Source organism: Electrona antarctica, assembly GCF_951216825.1.
Source record: "Electrona antarctica genome assembly, chromosome: 13".
NCBI classification, from domain to species: domain Eukaryota; kingdom Metazoa; phylum Chordata; class Actinopteri; order Myctophiformes; family Myctophidae; genus Electrona; species Electrona antarctica.
The window spans coordinates 49,346,478-49,364,857 of record NC_136794.1 but is presented as its reverse complement, the minus strand read 5'-3'; the positions used below and the strand labels follow the sequence as shown (position 1 = coordinate 49,364,857).

Here is an 18,380-nt window from a genome sequence, read left to right as displayed (position 1 = left end):
CAGCCCCATGAGCTGAGTAAGGAATGCTATATAGAGTCTGGACCTACAGCCCCATGAGCTGAGTAACATAATGCTATATAGAGTCTGGACCTACAGCCCCATGAGCTGAGTAACATAATGCTATATAGAGTCTGGACCTACAGCCCCATGAGCTGAGTAAGAAATGCTATATAGAGTCTGGACCTACAGCCCCATGAGCTGAGTAAGGAATGCTATATAGAGTCTGGACCTACAGCCCCATGAGCTGAGTAAGGAATGCTATATAGAGTCTGGACCTACAGCCCCATGAGCTGAGTAAGGAATGCTATATAGAGTCTGGACCTACAGCCCCACGAGCTGAGTAAGGAATGCTATATAGAGTCTGGGACTATAGCCCCATGAGCTGAGTAACAGAATGCTATATAGAGTCTGGACCTACAGCCCCATGAGCTGAGTAAGGAATGCTATATAGAGTCTGGACCTACAGCCCCATGAGCTGAGTAAGGAATGCTATATAGAGTCTGGACCTACAGCCCCATGAGCTGAGTAAGGAATGCTATATAGAGTCTGGGACTATAGCACCCATGAGCTGAGTAAGGAATATTATATTAGGATAAATGTGCGTGTAAAGATGAAACGGAAGTGGCGAGGAGGCTCCACTTCCACCTTATATTTTACTCATGGCAGCTCTTGCTCCAGACTGTATGATGAAAGCATTTGGAAATTGCGAGAGACACGCAGTCTGGTAACACGAGACTAGATAGACAGACAGAGACACGCAGTCCGCTGCAGCTAGTTTGGTTTACACACCAAGACAAAGACGCTGCTCTGCGGCGACATGGGCATAAGGGCTACGCTTGCATGCGGGCCCTTTGTCTAAGACAAATGTCTTCCTCGGGAGACAAATAATAAAGAACCTTGAACCTTAAAAAGATCAAAATAGCAACCCCTCTCCTTCCCCTATAAAAGAGTGGTTTTCGACACCCTCAAGGACCACCGGTTTGTGTGACGCACAATGGTTTCCCACTTTAAACAAAAGAAGCCAGTCGGCTGCCGGACTAGCAGCCTTCATAAAGCCAGTCGGCTGCCGGACTAGCAGCCTTCATAAAGAAGCCAGTCGGCTGCCGGACTAGCAGCCTTCATAAAGAAGCCAGTCGGCTGCCGGACTAGCAGCCTTCATAAAGAAGCCAGTCGGCTGCCGGACTAGCAGCCTTCATAAAGAAGCCAGTCGGCTGCCGGACTAGCAGCCTTCATAAAGCCAGTCGGCTGCCGGACTAGCAGCCTTCATAAAGAAGCCAGTCGGCTGCCGGACTAGCAGCCTTCATAAAGAAGCCAGTGGGCTGCCGGACTAGCAGCCTTCATAAAGAAGCCAGTGGGCTGCCGGACTAGCAGCCTTCATAAAGAAGCCAGTGGGCTGCCGGACTAGCAGCCTTCATAAAGCCAGTCGGCTGCCGGACTAGCAGCCTTCATAAAGAAGCCAGTCGGCTGCCGGACTAGCAGCCTTCATAAAGAAGCCAGTCGGCTGCCGGACTAGCAGCCTTCATAAAGAAGCCAGTCGGCTGCCGGACTAGCAGCCTTCATAAAGAAGCCAGTCGGCTGCCGGACTAGCAGCCTTCATAAAGCCAGTCGGCTGCCGGACTAGCAGCCTTCATAAAGCCAGTCGGCTGCCGGACTAGCAGCCTTCATAAAGCCAGTCGGCTGCCGGACTAGCAGCCTTCATAAAGAAGCCAGTCGGCTGCCGGACTAGCAGCCTTCATAAAGCCAGTCGGCTGCCGGACTAGCAGCCTTCATGAAGAAGCCAGTGGGCTGCCGGACTAGCAGCCTTCATAAAGAAGCCAGTCGGCTGCCGGACTAGCAGCCTTCATAAAGCCAGTCGGCTGCCGGACTAGCAGCCTTCATAAGGAAGCCAGTCGGCTGCCGGACTAGCAGCCTTCATAAAGCCAGTCAGAGGCAGAGGACAGGGTTAGATAGACAGTAGTCTCGCGTAGCCAGACAACTATTCCACAATCTCCGAATGCTAGAGTCTGGACCTACAGCCCCATGAGCTGAGTAAGGAATGCTATATAGAGTCTGGACCTACAGCCCCATGAGCTGAGTAACATAATGCTATATAGAGTCTGGACCTACAGCCCCATGAGCTGAGTAACATAATGCTATATAGAGTCTGGACCTACAGCCCCATGAGCTGAGTAAGGAATGCTATATAGAGTCTGGACCTACAGCCCCATGAGCTGAGTAACAGAATGCTATATAGAGTCTGGACCTACAGCCCCATGAGCTGAGTAACATAATGCTATATAGAGTCTGGACCTACAGCCCCATGAGCTGAGTAACATAATGCTATATAGAGTCTGGAACTACAGCCCCATGAGCTGAGTAAGGAATGCTATATAGAGTCTGGACCTACAGCCCCATGAGCTGAGTAAGGAATGCTATATAGAGTCTGGGACTATAGCACCCATGAGCTGAGTAAGGAATATTATATTAGGATAAATGTGCGTGTAAAGATGAAACGGAAGTGGCGAGGAGGCTCCACTTCCACCTTATATTTTACTCATGGCAGCTCTTGCTCCAGACTGTATGATGAAAGCATTTGGAAATTGCGAGAGACACGCAGTCTGGTAACACGAGACTAGATAGACAGACAGAGACACGCAGTCTGGTAACACGAGACTAGATAGACAGAGACACGCAGTCTGGTAACACGAGACTAGATAGACAGAGACACGCAGTCCGCTGCAGCTAGTTTGGTTTACACACCAAGACAAAGACGCTGCTCTGCGGCGACATGGGCATAAGGGCTACGCTTGCATGCGGGCCCTTTGTCTAAGACAAATGTCTTCCTCGGGAGACAAATAATAAAGAACCTTGAACCTTAAAAAGATCAAAATAGCAACCCCTCTCCTTCCCCTATAAAAGAGTGGTTTTCGACACCCTCAAGGACCACCGGTTTGTGTGACGCACAATGGTTTCCCACTTTAAACAAAAGAATCCAGTCGGCTGCCGGACTAGCAGCCTTCATAAAGCCAGTCGGCTGCCGGACTAGCAGCCTTCATAAAGAAGCCAGTCGGCTGCCGGACTAGCAGCCTTCATAAAGAAGCCAGTCGGCTGCCGGACTAGCAGCCTTCATAAAGAAGCCAGTCGGCTGCCGGACTAGCAGCCTTCATAAAGAAGCCAGTCGGCTGCCGGACTAGCAGCCTTCATAAAGCCAGTCGGCTGCCGGACTAGCAGCCTTCATAAAGAAGCCAGTCGGCTGCCGGACTAGCAGCCTTCATAAAGAAGCCAGTGGGCTGCCGGACTAGCAGCCTTCATAAAGAAGCCAGTGGGCTGCCGGACTAGCAGCCTTCATAAAGAAGCCAGTGGGCTGCCGGACTAGCAGCCTTCATAAAGAAGCCAGTGGGCTGCCGGACTAGCAGCCTTCATAAAGCCAGTCGGCTGCCGGACTAGCAGCCTTCATAAAGAAGCCAGTCGGCTGCCGGACTAGCAGCCTTCATAAAGAAGCCAGTCGGCTGCCGGACTAGCAGCCTTCATAAAGAAGCCAGTCGGCTGCCGGACTAGCAGCCTTCATAAAGAAGCCAGTCGGCTGCCGGACTAGCAGCCTTCATAAAGCCAGTCGGCTGCCGGACTAGCAGCCTTCATAAAGCCAGTCGGCTGCCGGACTAGCAGCCTTCATAAAGCCAGTCGGCTGCCGGACTAGCAGCCTTCATAAAGCCAGTCGGCTGCCGGACTAGCAGCCTTCATAAAGAAGCCAGTCGGCTGCCGGACTAGCAGCCTTCATAAAGCCAGTCGGCTGCCGGACTAGCAGCCTTCATGAAGAAGCCAGTGGGCTGCCGGACTAGCAGCCTTCATAAAGAAGCCAGTCGGCTGCCGGACTAGCAGCCTTCATAAAGCCAGTCGGCTGCCGGACTAGCAGCCTTCATAAGGAAGCCAGTCGGCTGCCGGACTAGCAGCCTTCATAAAGCCAGTCGGCTGCCGGACTAGCAGCCTTCATAAAGAAGCCAGTGGGCTGCCGGACTAGCAGCCTTCATAAAGAAGCCAGTGGGCTGCCGGACTAGCAGCCTTCATAAAGCCAGTCGGCTGCCGGACTAGCAGCCTTCATAAAGAAGCCAGTGGGCTGCCGGACTAGCAGCCTTCATAAAGCCAGTCGGCTGCCGGACTAGCAGCCTTCATAAAGCCAGTCGGCTGCCGGACTAGCAGCCTTCATAAAGAAGCCAGTCGGCTGCCGGACTAGCAGCCTTCATAAAGCCAGTCGGCTGCCGGACTAGCAGCCTTCATAAGGAAGCCAGTCGGCTGCCGGACTAGCAGCCTTCATAAAGCCAGTCGGCTGCCGGACTAGCAGCCTTCATAAAGAAGCCAGTGGGCTGCCGGACTAGCAGCCTTCATAAAGAAGCCAGTCGGCTGCCGGACTAGCAGCCTTCATAAAGCCAGTGGGCTGCCGGACTAGCAGCCTTCATAAAGCCAGTCGGCTGCCGGACTAGCAGCCTTCATAAAGAAGCCAGTCGGCTGCCGGACTAGCAGCCTTCATAAAGAAGCCAGTCGGCTGCCGGACTAGCAGCCTTCATAAAGCCAGTCGGCTGCCGGACTAGCAGCCTTCATCATAACTAACTTTATTTTAAATAGCTTTGAGATGTCCTCGAGCAAGGCATTTTAGCCCAAACTGCAATAGAACAGCAACCAGAACAGAACTATGCACTGAACTATGCACTGAACAAAAAAGTAGTTAGTCATCAATCTTAAAAATCTGCTTATTTCACTACGCCTGCAATTACAGAGTGAATATTACTTTAACTTCAACACACACGTATCAGTGTTGGAAAATGTGCTAGAATGGCCGCATGACTGTAAAGTGCTTCTAAGTTCTAAGGTCTTCGTTAAATCAGAATTCATGAAATGAACTGCTGGAAGTTCTGCCGTTCTCCTGCGTCTGCCTGATCGACGGCTGGATTTATGAATACTGAAACCAGATATAATCATTAAGGAAAGTGTATGCATGCACCACATACTATGTAAACTCTTCATTTCCATGTTCCAGACATTCAGTTTTTTCCCCTTTAAAAATAAATAAATAACGAACTAAATGCCACAGGGATGAGGCCGGGGAGGTGGAGGGAATTTGAACGCAGACATCTGTAACAACAACAAATCCTGTTACAGCTAGCATTTAGATTGAATGCTAAATAAATGGACCACTTGATTTGCACTGAGGGAATGTGGGCGTGAGTGAGCTAGCTTGTAGCGAATGAGGGTGAAGGGAGTTGCCGTGGAGAGACTGGCTGATTTAAAGGAGCAGAATAAATTACTATTAGAGAATGAATGAAGGGGGTCCAGGGAAATATTTAATAAACCATCTGAGTTCCATGTCTCAATGAACTATTGCTGCGCTGGATTTGATTTGCACTGTGGGAATGTGTTCTGTACCTCCAGCATGACCACACAGATCTGTTTGACACACTGGATAATGGCTTCTGGGGTGCCAGAGATTGTCACCGCGCGCTCCGTGGAGTTGGGAAGCATGTCCCCCGCCACCTGGACCTGGGCCCCTGTGGACTGCAGAGAGGAACCATTAAACCACAGTCAAAACCCAACGTTCAACATGTCCCCCGCCACCTGGACCTGGGCCCCTGTGGACTGCAGAGAGGAACCATTAAACCACAGTCAAAACCCAACGTTCAACATGTCCCCCGCCACCTGGACCTGGGCCCCTGTGGACTGCAGAGAGGAACTATTAAACCACAGTCAAAACCCAACGTTCAACATGCCCCCCGCCACCTGGACCTGGGCCCCTGTGGACTGCAGAGAGGAACCATTAAACCACAGTCAGAACCCAACGTTCAACATGTCCCCCGCCACCTGGACCTGGGCCCCTGTGGACTGCAGAGAGGAACCATTAAACCACAGTCAAAACCCAACGTTCAACATGTCCCCCGCCACCTGGACCTGGGCCCCTGTGGACTGCAGAGAGGAACCATTAAACCACAGTCAAAACCCAACGTTCAACATGTCCCCCGCCACCTGGACCTGGGCCCCTGTGGACTGCAGAGAGGAACCATTAAACCACAGTCAAAACCCAACGTTCAACATGTCCCCCGCCACCTGGACCTGGGCCCCTGTGGACTGCAGAGAGGAACCATTAAACCACAGTCAAAACCCAACGTTCAACATGTCCCCCGCCACCTGGACCTGGGCCCCTGTGGACTGCAGAGAGGAACCATTAAACCACAGTCAAAACCCAACGTTCAACATGTCCCCCGCCACCTGGACCTGGGCCCCTGTGGACTGCAGAGAGGAACCATTAAACCACAGTCAAAACCCAACGTTCAACATGTCCCCCGCCACCTGGACCTGGGCCCCTGTGGACTGCAGAGAGGAACCATTAAACCACAGTCAAAACCCAACCTTCAACATGCCCTCCCCCCACCACCTGGGCCCCTGTGGACTGCAGAGAGGAACCATTAAACCACAGTCAAAACCCAACGTTCAACATGTCCCCCGCCACCTGGACCTGGGCCCCTGTGGACTGCAGAGAGGAACCATTAAACCACAGTCAAAACCCAACGTTCAACATGTCCCCCGCCACCTGGACCTGGGCCCCTGTGGACTGCAGAGAGGAACCATTAAACCACAGTCAAAACCCAACCTTCAACATGTCCCCCGCCACCTGGACCTGGGCCCCTGTGGACTGCAGAGAGGAACCATTAAACCACAGTCAAAACCCAACCTTCAACATGCCCCCCCGCCACCTGGACCTGGGCCCCTGTGGACTGCAGAGAGGAACCATTAAACCACAGTCAAAACCCAACGTTCAACATGTCCCCCGCCACCTGGACCTGGGCCCCTGTGGACTGCAGAGAGGAACCATTAAACCACAGTCAAAACCCAACGTTCAACATGTCCCCCGCCACCTGGACCTGGGCCCCTGTGGACTGCAGAGAGGAACCATTAAACCACAGTCAAAACCCAACGTTCAACATGTCCCCCGCCACCTGGACTTGGGCCCCTGTGGACTGCAGAGAGGAACCATTAAACCACAGTCAAAACCCAACGTTCAACATGTCCCCCGCCACCTGGACCTGGGCCCCTGTGGACTGCAGAGAGGAACCATTAAACCACAGTCAAAACCCAACGTTCAACATGTCCCCCGCCACGTGGACCTGGGCCCCTGTGGACTGCAGAGAGGAACCATTAAACCACAGTCAAAACCCAACCTTCAACATGTCCCCCGCCACCTGGACCTGGGCCCCTGTGGACTGCAGAGAGGAACCATTAAACCACAGTCAAAACCCAACGTTCAACATGTCCCCCGCCACCTGGACCTGGGCCCCTGTGGACTGCAGAGAGGAACCATTAAACCACAGTCAAAACCCAACCTTCAACATGTCCCCCGCCACCTGGACCTGGGCCCCTGTGGACTGCAGAGAGGAACCATTAAACCACAGTCAAAACCCAACGTTCAACATGTCCCCCGCCACCTGGACCTGGGCCCCTGTGGACTGCAGAGAGGAACCATTAAACCACAGTCAAAACCCAACGTTCAACATGCGCCCCCCCCCCCACCACCTGGGCCCCTGTGGACTGCAGAGAGGAACCATTAAACCACAGTCAAAACCCAACGTTCAACATGTCCCCCGCCACCTGGACCTGGGCCCCTGTGGACTGCAGAGAGGAACCATTAAACCACAGTCAAAACCCAACGTTCAACATGTCCCCCGCCACCTGGACCTGGGCCCCTGTGGACTGCAGAGAGGAACCATTAAACCACAGTCAAAACCCAACGTTCAACATGTCCCCCGCCACCTGGACCTGGGCCCCTGTGGACTGCAGAGAGGAACCATTAAACCACAGTCAGAACCCAACGTTCAACATGTCCCCCGCCACCTGGACCTGGGCCCCTGTGGACTGCAGAGAGGAACCATTAAACCACAGTCAAAACCCAACGTTCAACATGTCCCCCGCCACGTGGACCTGGGCCCCTGTGGACTGCAGAGAGGAACCATTAAACCACAGTCAAAACCCAACCTTCAACATGTCCCCCGCCACCTGGACCTGGGCCCCTGTGGACTGCAGAGAGGAACCATTAAACCACAGTCAAAACCCAACGTTCAACATGTCCCCCGCCACCTGGACCTGGGCCCCTGTGGACTGCAGAGAGGAACCATTAAACCACAGTCAAAACCCAACGTTCAACATGTCCCCCGCCACCTGGACCTGGGCCCCTGTGGACTGCAGAGAGGAACCATTAAACCACAGTCAAAACCCAACGTTCAACATGTCCCCCGCCACCTGGACCTGGGCCCCTGTGGACTGCAGAGAGGAACCATTAAACCACAGTCAAAACCCAACGTTCAACATGTCCCCCGCCACCTGGACCTGGGCCCCTGTGGACTGCAGAGAGGAACCATTAAACCACAGTCAAAACCCAACGTTCAACATGTCCCCCGCCACCTGGACCTGGGCCCCTGTGGACTGCAGAGAGGAACCATTAAACCACAGTCAAAACCCAACGTTCAACATGTCCCCCGCCACCTGGACCTGGGCCCCTGTGGACTGCAGAGAGGAACCATTAAACCACAGTCAAAACCCAACGTTCAACATGTCCCCCGCCACCTGGACCTGGGCCCCTGTGGACTGCAGAGAGGAACCATTAAACCACAGTCAAAACCCAACGTTCAACATGTCCCCCGCCACCTGGACCTGGGCCCCTGTGGACTGCAGAGAGGAACCATTAAACCACAGTCAAAACCCAACGTTCAACATGTCCCCCGCCACCTGGACCTGGGCCCCTGTGGACTGCAGAGAGGAACCATTAAACCACAGTCAAAACCCAACGTTCAACATGTCCCCCGCCACCTGGACCTGGGCCCCTGTGGACTGCAGAGAGGAACCATTAAACCACAGTCAAAACCCAACGTTCAACATGTCCCCCGCCACCTGGACCTGGGCCCCTGTGGACTGCAGAGAGGAACCATTAAACCACAGTCAGAACCCAACCTTCAACATGCCCCCCCCCCCACCACCTGGGCCCCTGTGGACTGCAGAGAGGAACCATTAAACCACAGTCAAAACCCAATGTTCAACATGTCCCCCGCCACCTGGACCTGGGCCCATGTGGACTGCAGAGAGGAACCATTAAACCACAGTCAAAACCCAACGTTCAACATGTCCCCCGCCACCTGGACCTGGGCCCCTGTGGACTGCAGAGAGGAACCATTAAACCACAGTCAAAACCCAACGTTCAACATGTCCCCCGCCACCTGGACCTGGGCCCCTGTGGACTGCAGAGAGGAACCATTAAACCACAGTCAAAACCCAACGTTCAACATGTCCCCCGCCACCTGGACCTGGGCCCCTGTGGACTGCAGAGAGGAACCATTAAACCACAGTCAAAACCCAACGTTCAACATGTCCCCCCCCCCCCACCTGGACCTGGGCCCCTGTGGACTGCAGAGAGGAACAGAACCACAGTCAGAACCCAACGTTCAAGTGCTGTTTCATGAAGAGGCCAACCGAACGCATCAGCTTCATGCAGAGGCCAAAATAGCAGACCAAAATAGCAGATCTAAAAGTTCATAGCGCGCCACCGAGTGGCGCGCTATGAGCTTGTAGATCTGATATTTTTCAACAGCTAAAGCATAACATAATGCTTAAAACACCAAAAGGGGTTCCCGCCCAAATTGGGTTAAGTGCAACTTCATTGGCACATCTGAACAGAAAAGGTATCATTTCAAGCTTCTTAGTCTGAAGAGGAGTGTCTGCTCAAAATGTTATTTGCACTTAAAGGGAGTTACTTAAGGCAATTTGTTGCACTTCTCCGTGGACGAGAGCACTGGTTGAGGGGTCTAAAGTGTTTTGCTTGAAAAATGCACGTTAATTTGGTCTTCAGAAGAAGTATTGCGCCATCCCCTAGACCCCCCCATACCTCTCTCATCTCCTTTATCTTGGAGCCTCCTTTTCCGATGAGTGATCCACACTGGCTGGCCGGGACCACCAGTCGCAGGGTGACGGGGGGCTTGCTGATGGCCGGACTGTTGCTCATGGAATTGATTATGTCCTGGAAAATAAGAAAATAAATGTGAATTGGCAGCAGAGAGAGAGAGAGAGAGAGAGAGAGAGAGAGAGAGAGAGATGTCCGAGACGTGATCCTTTGCAATGACAACTATTTCATGTTAGGTATTAAATAAGTGCCTGTGTGGAAAAGCGTAGAAACATAAAGGCGTACGAGTAAATTTGATAAGCGATTGCAAATATACAAGCGATTTCAGTGGCGGTCCGTGCTGAAATGAACTAGGCCTTCTACAATCTAGAAACCGTCCGGGACGGTCACGGAACGGCCGCGCGCGTCTAAGTGAGAAACAGTGCAGTGGCAGCGAAATAAATACAATATATAATATTTGTTAAAAATAAAAACTTATTAGAAAATATAAATGTCTGCATCAGGCAAGTGCAGGGCCAGCAGAGAAGGCCTTGCTGGCCCTGACGGCCCACCACTGAGCGATTTAGATCTGCTGGTTGATCAGACCAAGACTGTCATCTGGGATTTTTCCGCACCGCTGGATTTGTCTGACCCATGTTTGTTTTTTGTTTGCAGGCATCACCAAGAATAAAGTTATAATCATCTTGCCGGCTGCATTATAACAGCAAGGGGAGAATCAAAGTCAAAAATTATTTGACTTTGATTCTTTGATAATGGAAAGCTCAACATTTATATTAAAGCCTGTAGAAACCAGTCTAAACAAGCAAGATGTCTTTCATTTGCAAATCGATATCCACACGATATGAGATGCAGCGCAATGAGAAATGAGCACCGATTGATCAGGGTCGACATGACATGCTCACTGAGACAACAGCTCATATGCACCACGCGTGCGCGCGCACACGCACGCACACACACACACACACACACACACACACACACACACACACACACACACACACACACACACACACACACACACGCACTCACACACACACACACACACACACACACACACACACACAGTATATTATGTCCTGTAGACCTGTACTGTAAAGTATATTTCATATCATCGTTGTCGGGTCAAAAACCATTTCTTTCCCACGAGGAAAAAAATGATTTCAATGGAACTAATGTAGAAGTAGTTATTATTATTATTATAACTAATGTAGAGGTAGTTATTATTATTATAACTAATGTAGAAGTAGTTATTATTTACTGTAATGTAGAAGTAGTTATTATATTATTATTATTATAACTAATGTAGAAGTAGTTATTATTTACTGTAATGTAGAAGTAGTTATTATTTACTGTAGTCACAACAAAATTAAAAAGAAAATTAGCAGATCTATAAGCGACATGTTGTGAGCTTTGCTTACTTTGCTTTTTTTTAATGCATTGATTTGTCCCCAAAAGTCGTAAAAAAACAATGAGGTGTCTAAGATGTCACAATGCGTCACGTCATGATGACACTTTGTAAGATTGTAGTTGGATGTTTTGTCGTACAACAAACTACTGTAAGGATGAACCCCTTTAACTACAGTAAGGATGAACCCCTTTAACTACTGTAAGGATGAACCCCTTTAACTACTGTAAGGATGAACCCCTTTAACTACTGTAAGGATGAACCCCTTTAACTACCGTAAGGATGAACCCCTTTAACTACCGTAAGGATGAACCCCTTTATCTACTGTAAGGATGAACCCCTTTATCTACTGTAAGGATGAACCCCTTTAACTACTGTAAGGATGAACCCCTTTAACTACTGTAAGGATGAACCCCTTTAACTACTGTAAGGATGAACCCCTTTATCTACTGTAAGGATGAACCCCTTTAACTACTGTAAGGATGAACCCCTTTAACTACTGTAAGGATGAACCCCTTTAACTACCGTAAGGATGAACCCCTTTATCTACTGTAAGGATGAACCCCTTTAACTACTGTAAGGATGAACCCCTTTAACTACTGTAAGGATGAACCCCTTTAACTACCGTAAGGATGAACCCCTTTAACTACTGTAAGGATGAACCCCTTTAACTACTGTAAGGATGAACCCCTTTATCTACTGTAAGGATGAACCCCTTTAACTACTGTAAGGATGAACCCCTTTAACTACTGTAAGGATGAACCCCCCCCCCCCCCCCCCCCCCAAGAAGCAAAGATTTGAGTTAAAAACGTTCGCTCTGAAAGAATATATATTCAAAGATTTGCGCCACATTTTCACGATTTTTCAAAAATAGCAGACCTACAAGCTCGTAGAGCTACGAGCTTGTAGGTCTGCTATTTTTCTATAGCTAAAAGTATAATGTATAATGCTTAAAACACCAAAAGGTGTTCCCGCCCAGAATGAGTTAAGTGGTTAACAGATTTGCTGACATCATTTCCCATGAGCTCATACTGTACATACTGTACGTACCTCCTCAAACTTATAGGCTATCATTGCAAAAGCCTTGAAGATGGCGTCAGTCGGCCCTGTGATGGTCACGATCCTCTCTGGACAGTTGCCTTCAGAGATGTTGATGCGCGCTCCGCTCTGCAAACCACCACAACGGAACAAAAACAGCACAACTTCAAAGAAGATTTTTTTCCCCTGCTCGGGCGCTGTGGGCGCTGGCGGCGTGTTTCCTTCTCCGCGTCATCAGTGCCCATACCTGAGGCGGGGTTGGCAAAAGGGCCTTTCTGTGTGGAGTTTGCATGTTCTCCCCTAGGGTAGGTACCCTCACAAAAAACATGCAGTAATCCTGGTCTCTAAACTGCCTCCCCCTGGTCAGCCGGGGCGCCTGATGGAGGGGAAAGGAACTGGTTGGAATAACGTGTTCCTTCCACGTGCTACATCCAACCAGGGAAACTCCCCCCTGTCAGGTGTAAAGGAGCAACTTGGACACTCGGGCATGAAGGAAGCATGAGTTAAAGTCCGTTGCTCTCCCCATGTCCCCCATATATGGGGACTAGGCTGGCGGAGGGTGTGTAGAGCCCAGGATCACATTAGAAAATCGTGGGATAAAAAATATTAAAAGAATATTCTTTTTATATAAATACAAATAAAAGTATTTCTCCCTTCACAAATTCATTGTAAAATGACGTGACCTCTTCGCCTTCATCTCCTCTTATTACGTTCTCTATAATAAGCTCAACGTCAACGACATTTAAGGAGCACTTCAACCCAGCTTGTTGCCTAGCAACTATAACAATGTGTCATTTCTCAGATGCATCACACTTTCACTCGGTTCTCGTTCATTACAGAGCAATGGTGGTCTGAATGTCAACATACAGCTTCATTACAGAGCAATGGTGGTCTGAAGGTCAACATACAGCTTCATTACAGAGCAATGGTGGTCTGAATGTCAACATACAGCTTCATTACAGAGCAATGGTGGTCTGAATGTCAACACACAGCTTCATTACAGAGCAATGGTGGTCTGAAGGTCAACATACAGCTTCATTACAGAGCAATGGTGGTCTGAATGTCAACATACAGCTTCATTACAGAGCAATGGTGGTCTGAATGTCAACATACAGCTTCATTACAGAGCAATGGTGGTCTGAATGTCAACATACAGCTTCATTACAGAGCAATGGTGGTCTGAATGTCAACATACAGCTTCATTACAGAGCAATGGTGGTCTGAAGGTCAACATACAGCTTCATTACAGAGCAATGGTGGTCTGAATGTCAACATACAGCTTCATTACAGAGCAATGGTGGTCTGAAGGTCAACATACAGCTTCATTACAGAGCAATGGTGGTCTGAATGTCAACATACAGCTTCATTACAGAGCAATGGTGGTCTGAATGTCAACATACAGCTTCATTACAGAGCAATGGTGGTCTGAAGGTCAACATACAGCTTCATTACAGAGCAATGGTGGTCTGAATGTCAACATACAGCTTCATTACAGAGCAATGGTGGTCTGAAGGTCAACATACAGTACAGCGGCATGCTAAAGGTTTATTGCATTATTACTATAAATATATACAGATATCTGTACTTTGCATTAAGACACTGAAACCTACCTCTTCTCGCATCTTCTTTACCGTTTCTCCTTTCTGGAACAAAAGTGAAGGCAGAGCATCCATACAATTTAGGCATTTAGCAGACGCTCTTAATCCAGAGCGACTTACATTAAGCAAGAACAAAAAGCATGGGAATACATCACATATATAAAAAAGCATTTATCAAGAAACATGCGTAAGCTAAGAACGTAGCTAGAACATATCTATATATTGACACTGTACATATATACTATACTATGCTGTACATATATACTATGAAGTGCTATGACTACATACAATGCAATTATTGTGCTGTCTACATAACATGCTATAAGTCTGTATCAAATGCTATCTAAGTCTAAAAAGTGCTGTCTAAGGGGGTAGGGTAAGTGCTATGGGCCATGATGGAGTCTGAAAAGGTGGGTTTTCAGACTACGGCGGAAAATTGGGAGTGATGCTGCAGTTCTGACTGCAACGGGGAGTGCATTCCACAGTTTTGGAGCCATAAGGAGGAGGAGACGTATAGAACTCTTTTAAACAGCATCCATAAGGAGGAGGAGACGTATAGAACTCTTTTAAACAGCATCCATAAGGAGGAGGAGACGTATAGAACTCTTTTAAACAGCATCCATAAGGAGGAGGAGACGTATAGAACTCAAGGTATAATGTTCAGCATGCTTCTTGACAGTGGTGGAAAGTAACTAAGTAATTTTACTTAAGTACTGTACTTAAGTACAATTTTGAGGTATTTGTACTTTACTTGAGTATTTCCAATTTCCAGTACTTTTACTTCTACTCCACTACATCTCAGAGCCAAAATGTGTACTTTTACTCCACTACAAGTATTTGAAAGCTTTAGTTACTAGTTACTTTGGTGATTTTAATTTTGATTAGAAAACATACATTAACCACTTCACCCCTATACATGTCGGCCATTTGAAAATAGCAGATCTACAAGCTCACAATGCGTCGCAACGCGACGCATTGTGAGCTTGTAGATCTGCTATTTTCAAAAGATTGTGTACACAGTTTGAACTTGTGAAGTGGGACATTCTGAAATATGAGTACTTTTACTTTTAGTACTTTAAGTAAATTTTGATGCCGATACTATTGTACTTTTACTCAAGTACATTTTCAATTCCGTACTTTTACTTGTAACGAAGTAGTTCTAAATTGCAGGATTGGTACTTGTACTTTTTCCACCACTGATGTTCAGTATGCTTCTTGACAGTTGAGAGTCACAAACATAACCTGACTCCGCCAGATGGGGCAGCAGAGAGTACACTGGTTTCCCCCCTCCTGCTCTGCTGCCCCATCTGGCGGAGTCAGGTTATCACAGACAAAGAGCTGGCACAATGTTACCTTTACGTTACCAAACAAAGAGCTGGCACAACGTTACGTAAAGAGCACAACGTTACCTTTCCAATGATGCTTCCAACCTCCTGCAACAAAAACAGACAGACAGGAGAAAAACTATTTATTGTGAAGCATTTCTTGAATCATTCATGAAAGTTTAAAGGTATATTCAGTGATTTCACTTCATTCAAATATCACTTATGTTTTCTTATTTTTTGGATAATCCTCCCTATAAAGTGTGCTGACCATATAAGGAGTTCCTCCCTGTCCCCAGTGAGCCCCTGGGGTCAAAAAAACCCTAGTTTCGGTTTGGGTGGCAAATCCTTCATCCAATCAGGATGAGAGGGGCCTTCCTCCAATCATGATCGAGTGGGGCGGGCCTTGGTGCACGTGCTGTTGGTCTGTTGTACTTCCCCCACTGTAGAGCGTGCGCATGTGCACATCTTGTTACTGGGTGGACCAGGGTTTTTTTCCCAAATCACCCAAATCACTGAATGCTCCTTTAATGCCTTTGAGTCCTGTTAAATAACCTTTCCTGCTCCGATTGTTGTTGTTGTTGTTGTTGTTGTTATGATGTCCATCATGTGAATAGTACAGGACAAGCATTGTTTGTCCGGCCTCAAAGAGCATGGGGTCAGCGGCATTATTCTGACAGCGCATTATTCCGACTCACCCCTCATTGCTAACCTAACGCTAAGCGCACGCGAAGCCACGTTGTCAAGACTAATGAGGGTCAGAACTTCCATATACACGCAATCGCTCTACATGAGAGGAGCAATGTTTGTCGGGGACTGTCGGTTGGTGAGAGAGACACAGGGAGACTTCTGTAGCTTTATTAAAACAAAAACAAATGTTCCAACAAAAATGAACAAAAATGTGACAACTAATGAGTCTCATGAAGTGCTTAAGCCATTTAGGCCTGACGTCGCAATTTAAAAACAGTTTTCTGAAAAAACATTATGTTTCTGTATCAGTGGTGCTCAATATTTCATGTCAAGGACCCCAAAAATTATATGTAATATGCCTCCGCACCCCATCTGAAAATATGTTGTTCCAGGGACCCCACCAGAAGCAAAGATTTTAGTTAAAATGTTCACTCTGAAAGAATATATATTCAAAGATTTGAGGCACATTTTCACGATTTTTCAAAAATAGCAGACCTACAAGTTCATAGCGCGCCAGCTTGTAGATCTGCTATTTTTCAATAGCTAAAGTATAACATAATACTTAGTTAAAACACCAAAAGGGGTTCCCGTCCAGAATGGGTTAAAGGAATACTTGCATGACGACACGATGAGCAATGAGTTACTGTAGATCTCAAAATTATAAGAAAAAAAAACAAATTTTATTTTAATATATTTTTAGCTACTGTATTTTAAGGTCTGTGTTCAAGGGAGACCTTTAATTGGTCAATTCAATTCAGGTAATGTTATTATGTAACAGTAGGTTTTCCTCTAATAGGATTGCTGAGAACAATTGAGGTCCGCAAGGTCTTCTAACAAGGTTAAACTGGCCTGAAAAGCCTTAAGCCGGTTATGTGGTTCCCAAACTTTTTAATGTCAAGGACCCCCAAATTGTTATTTATTAACCCACGGACCCCCATTTGAAAACATACAGCAGGACCCCCCCCCATAAGGGAATATTTGTACGGCTCTAACAGTGATTCTCAACCCGTTTAATTTCAAGGACCCCCTAGTTTGACATGCATTAGTCTACAGACCCCCCATTTAAAATGGCATTTCTATCTCTGAGACACCAATTTATATTGTACAATCAATGTTAATTTCAACAAGCTCAGATCTACAAGCTCAACAAGCTCAGATCTACAAGCTCAACAAGCTCAGATCTACAAGCTCAACAAGCTCAGATCTACAAGCTCATAGCGCGGCACCGAGTGCCTCGCTACGAGCTTTGTAGGTCTGCTATTTTAGAAAAAATCATGAAACAACGTTAAATTCACTTTGCCACTCGATCTGCCATTCCCTTTATGGATGCGCATACCCTCTATTCTTTCACAGCGAACGTTTTTAACTCAAATCTTTGCTTCCGGGGAGGTCCCTAGGGGGAACAACATATTTCCAGATGGTGGTCAGACCAGTGGCCAAATACAGATAATGTTTGGGGTTCTTGACATAAATGGTAAAATGGTAAATGGTGCATTTATATAGCGCCTTTATCCAAGGCGCTTTACATAGATTGTGCATTACATTCACCCATTCACACACACATTCATACACCGATTGCGGCGGAAGCCATGCAAGGCACCAACCAGCACATCGGGAGCAATTTGGGGTTCAGTGTCTTTGCCCAAGGACACTTTGACATGTAGACAGGAGGAGCCGGGATTCGAACCGCCAACCCATGGATCATTGGACGACCTGCTCTACCTCCTGAGCCACAGTCGCCCCCCCCCGGTCGACATGAAATATTGAGCACCTCTGATATAGAAACATACACTGTAGGTATTTCAGAAAACTGTCAGGATTTAGAAGACTTTTTTTTTTTTTTAGCTCTAATTGGGTTAAAAACAACATAAGGGTTAAAACATGGCAGGCTGACCTTATATAGTACACTGTGATGTAAACCTTATATAGTACACTGTGATGTAAACCTTATATAGTACACTGTGATGTAAACCTTATATAGTACACTGTGATGTAAACCTTATATAGTACACTGTGATGTAAACCTTATATAGTACACTGTGATGTAAACCTTATATAGTACACTGTGATGTAAACCTTATATACACTGTGATGTAAACAACACAGCTGCATCTGGGTGGGGGGGGGGGGGTAAAACAAATAATGTGTGTCGTTATACTTAAGATTTACAGTGTGGCAAATTCTATATGAATGTGGAATGCTTATTACACACATCCATCACGGTGTGCTTTAAGGTCAGCCTGACATTGTTTCGCCACTTCTAATTTCTTTAATCCATTCTGGGCAGGAAAACCCGTTTGGTGTATTAAGCATTATGTTATGCTTTAGCTGTTGAAAAATAGCAGATCTACAAGCTCGTAGCGCGGCACCGAGTGCCGCGCTACGAGCTTGTAGGTCTGCTATTTTTGAAAAGTCGT

At 47.6% G+C, this 18,380-nt stretch overlaps 1 protein-coding gene across 11 annotated transcripts in view; it reads right to left on the bottom strand.

Moving 5' to 3' along the window:
- LOC306935893 (poly(rC)-binding protein 3) overlaps positions 1 to 18,380 on the bottom strand; it is a 256,803-nt gene that overhangs the window by 37,130 nt on the left and 201,293 nt on the right. For all 11 annotated transcript variants that reach the window (XM_079519204.1, XM_079519205.1, XM_079519208.1 and 8 more), the window contains exons 7-11: positions 15,361 to 15,384; positions 13,964 to 13,996; positions 12,366 to 12,482; positions 9,896 to 10,027; positions 5,398 to 5,526 (exon numbers count right to left, since the gene is read on the bottom strand). In XM_079519204.1, the coding sequence (XP_079375330.1) occupies positions 5,398 to 5,526; positions 9,896 to 10,027; positions 12,366 to 12,482; positions 13,964 to 13,996; positions 15,361 to 15,384 (435 nt within the window). The remainder of the gene's footprint in view (positions 1 to 5,397; positions 5,527 to 9,895; positions 10,028 to 12,365; positions 12,483 to 13,963; positions 13,997 to 15,360; positions 15,385 to 18,380) is intronic.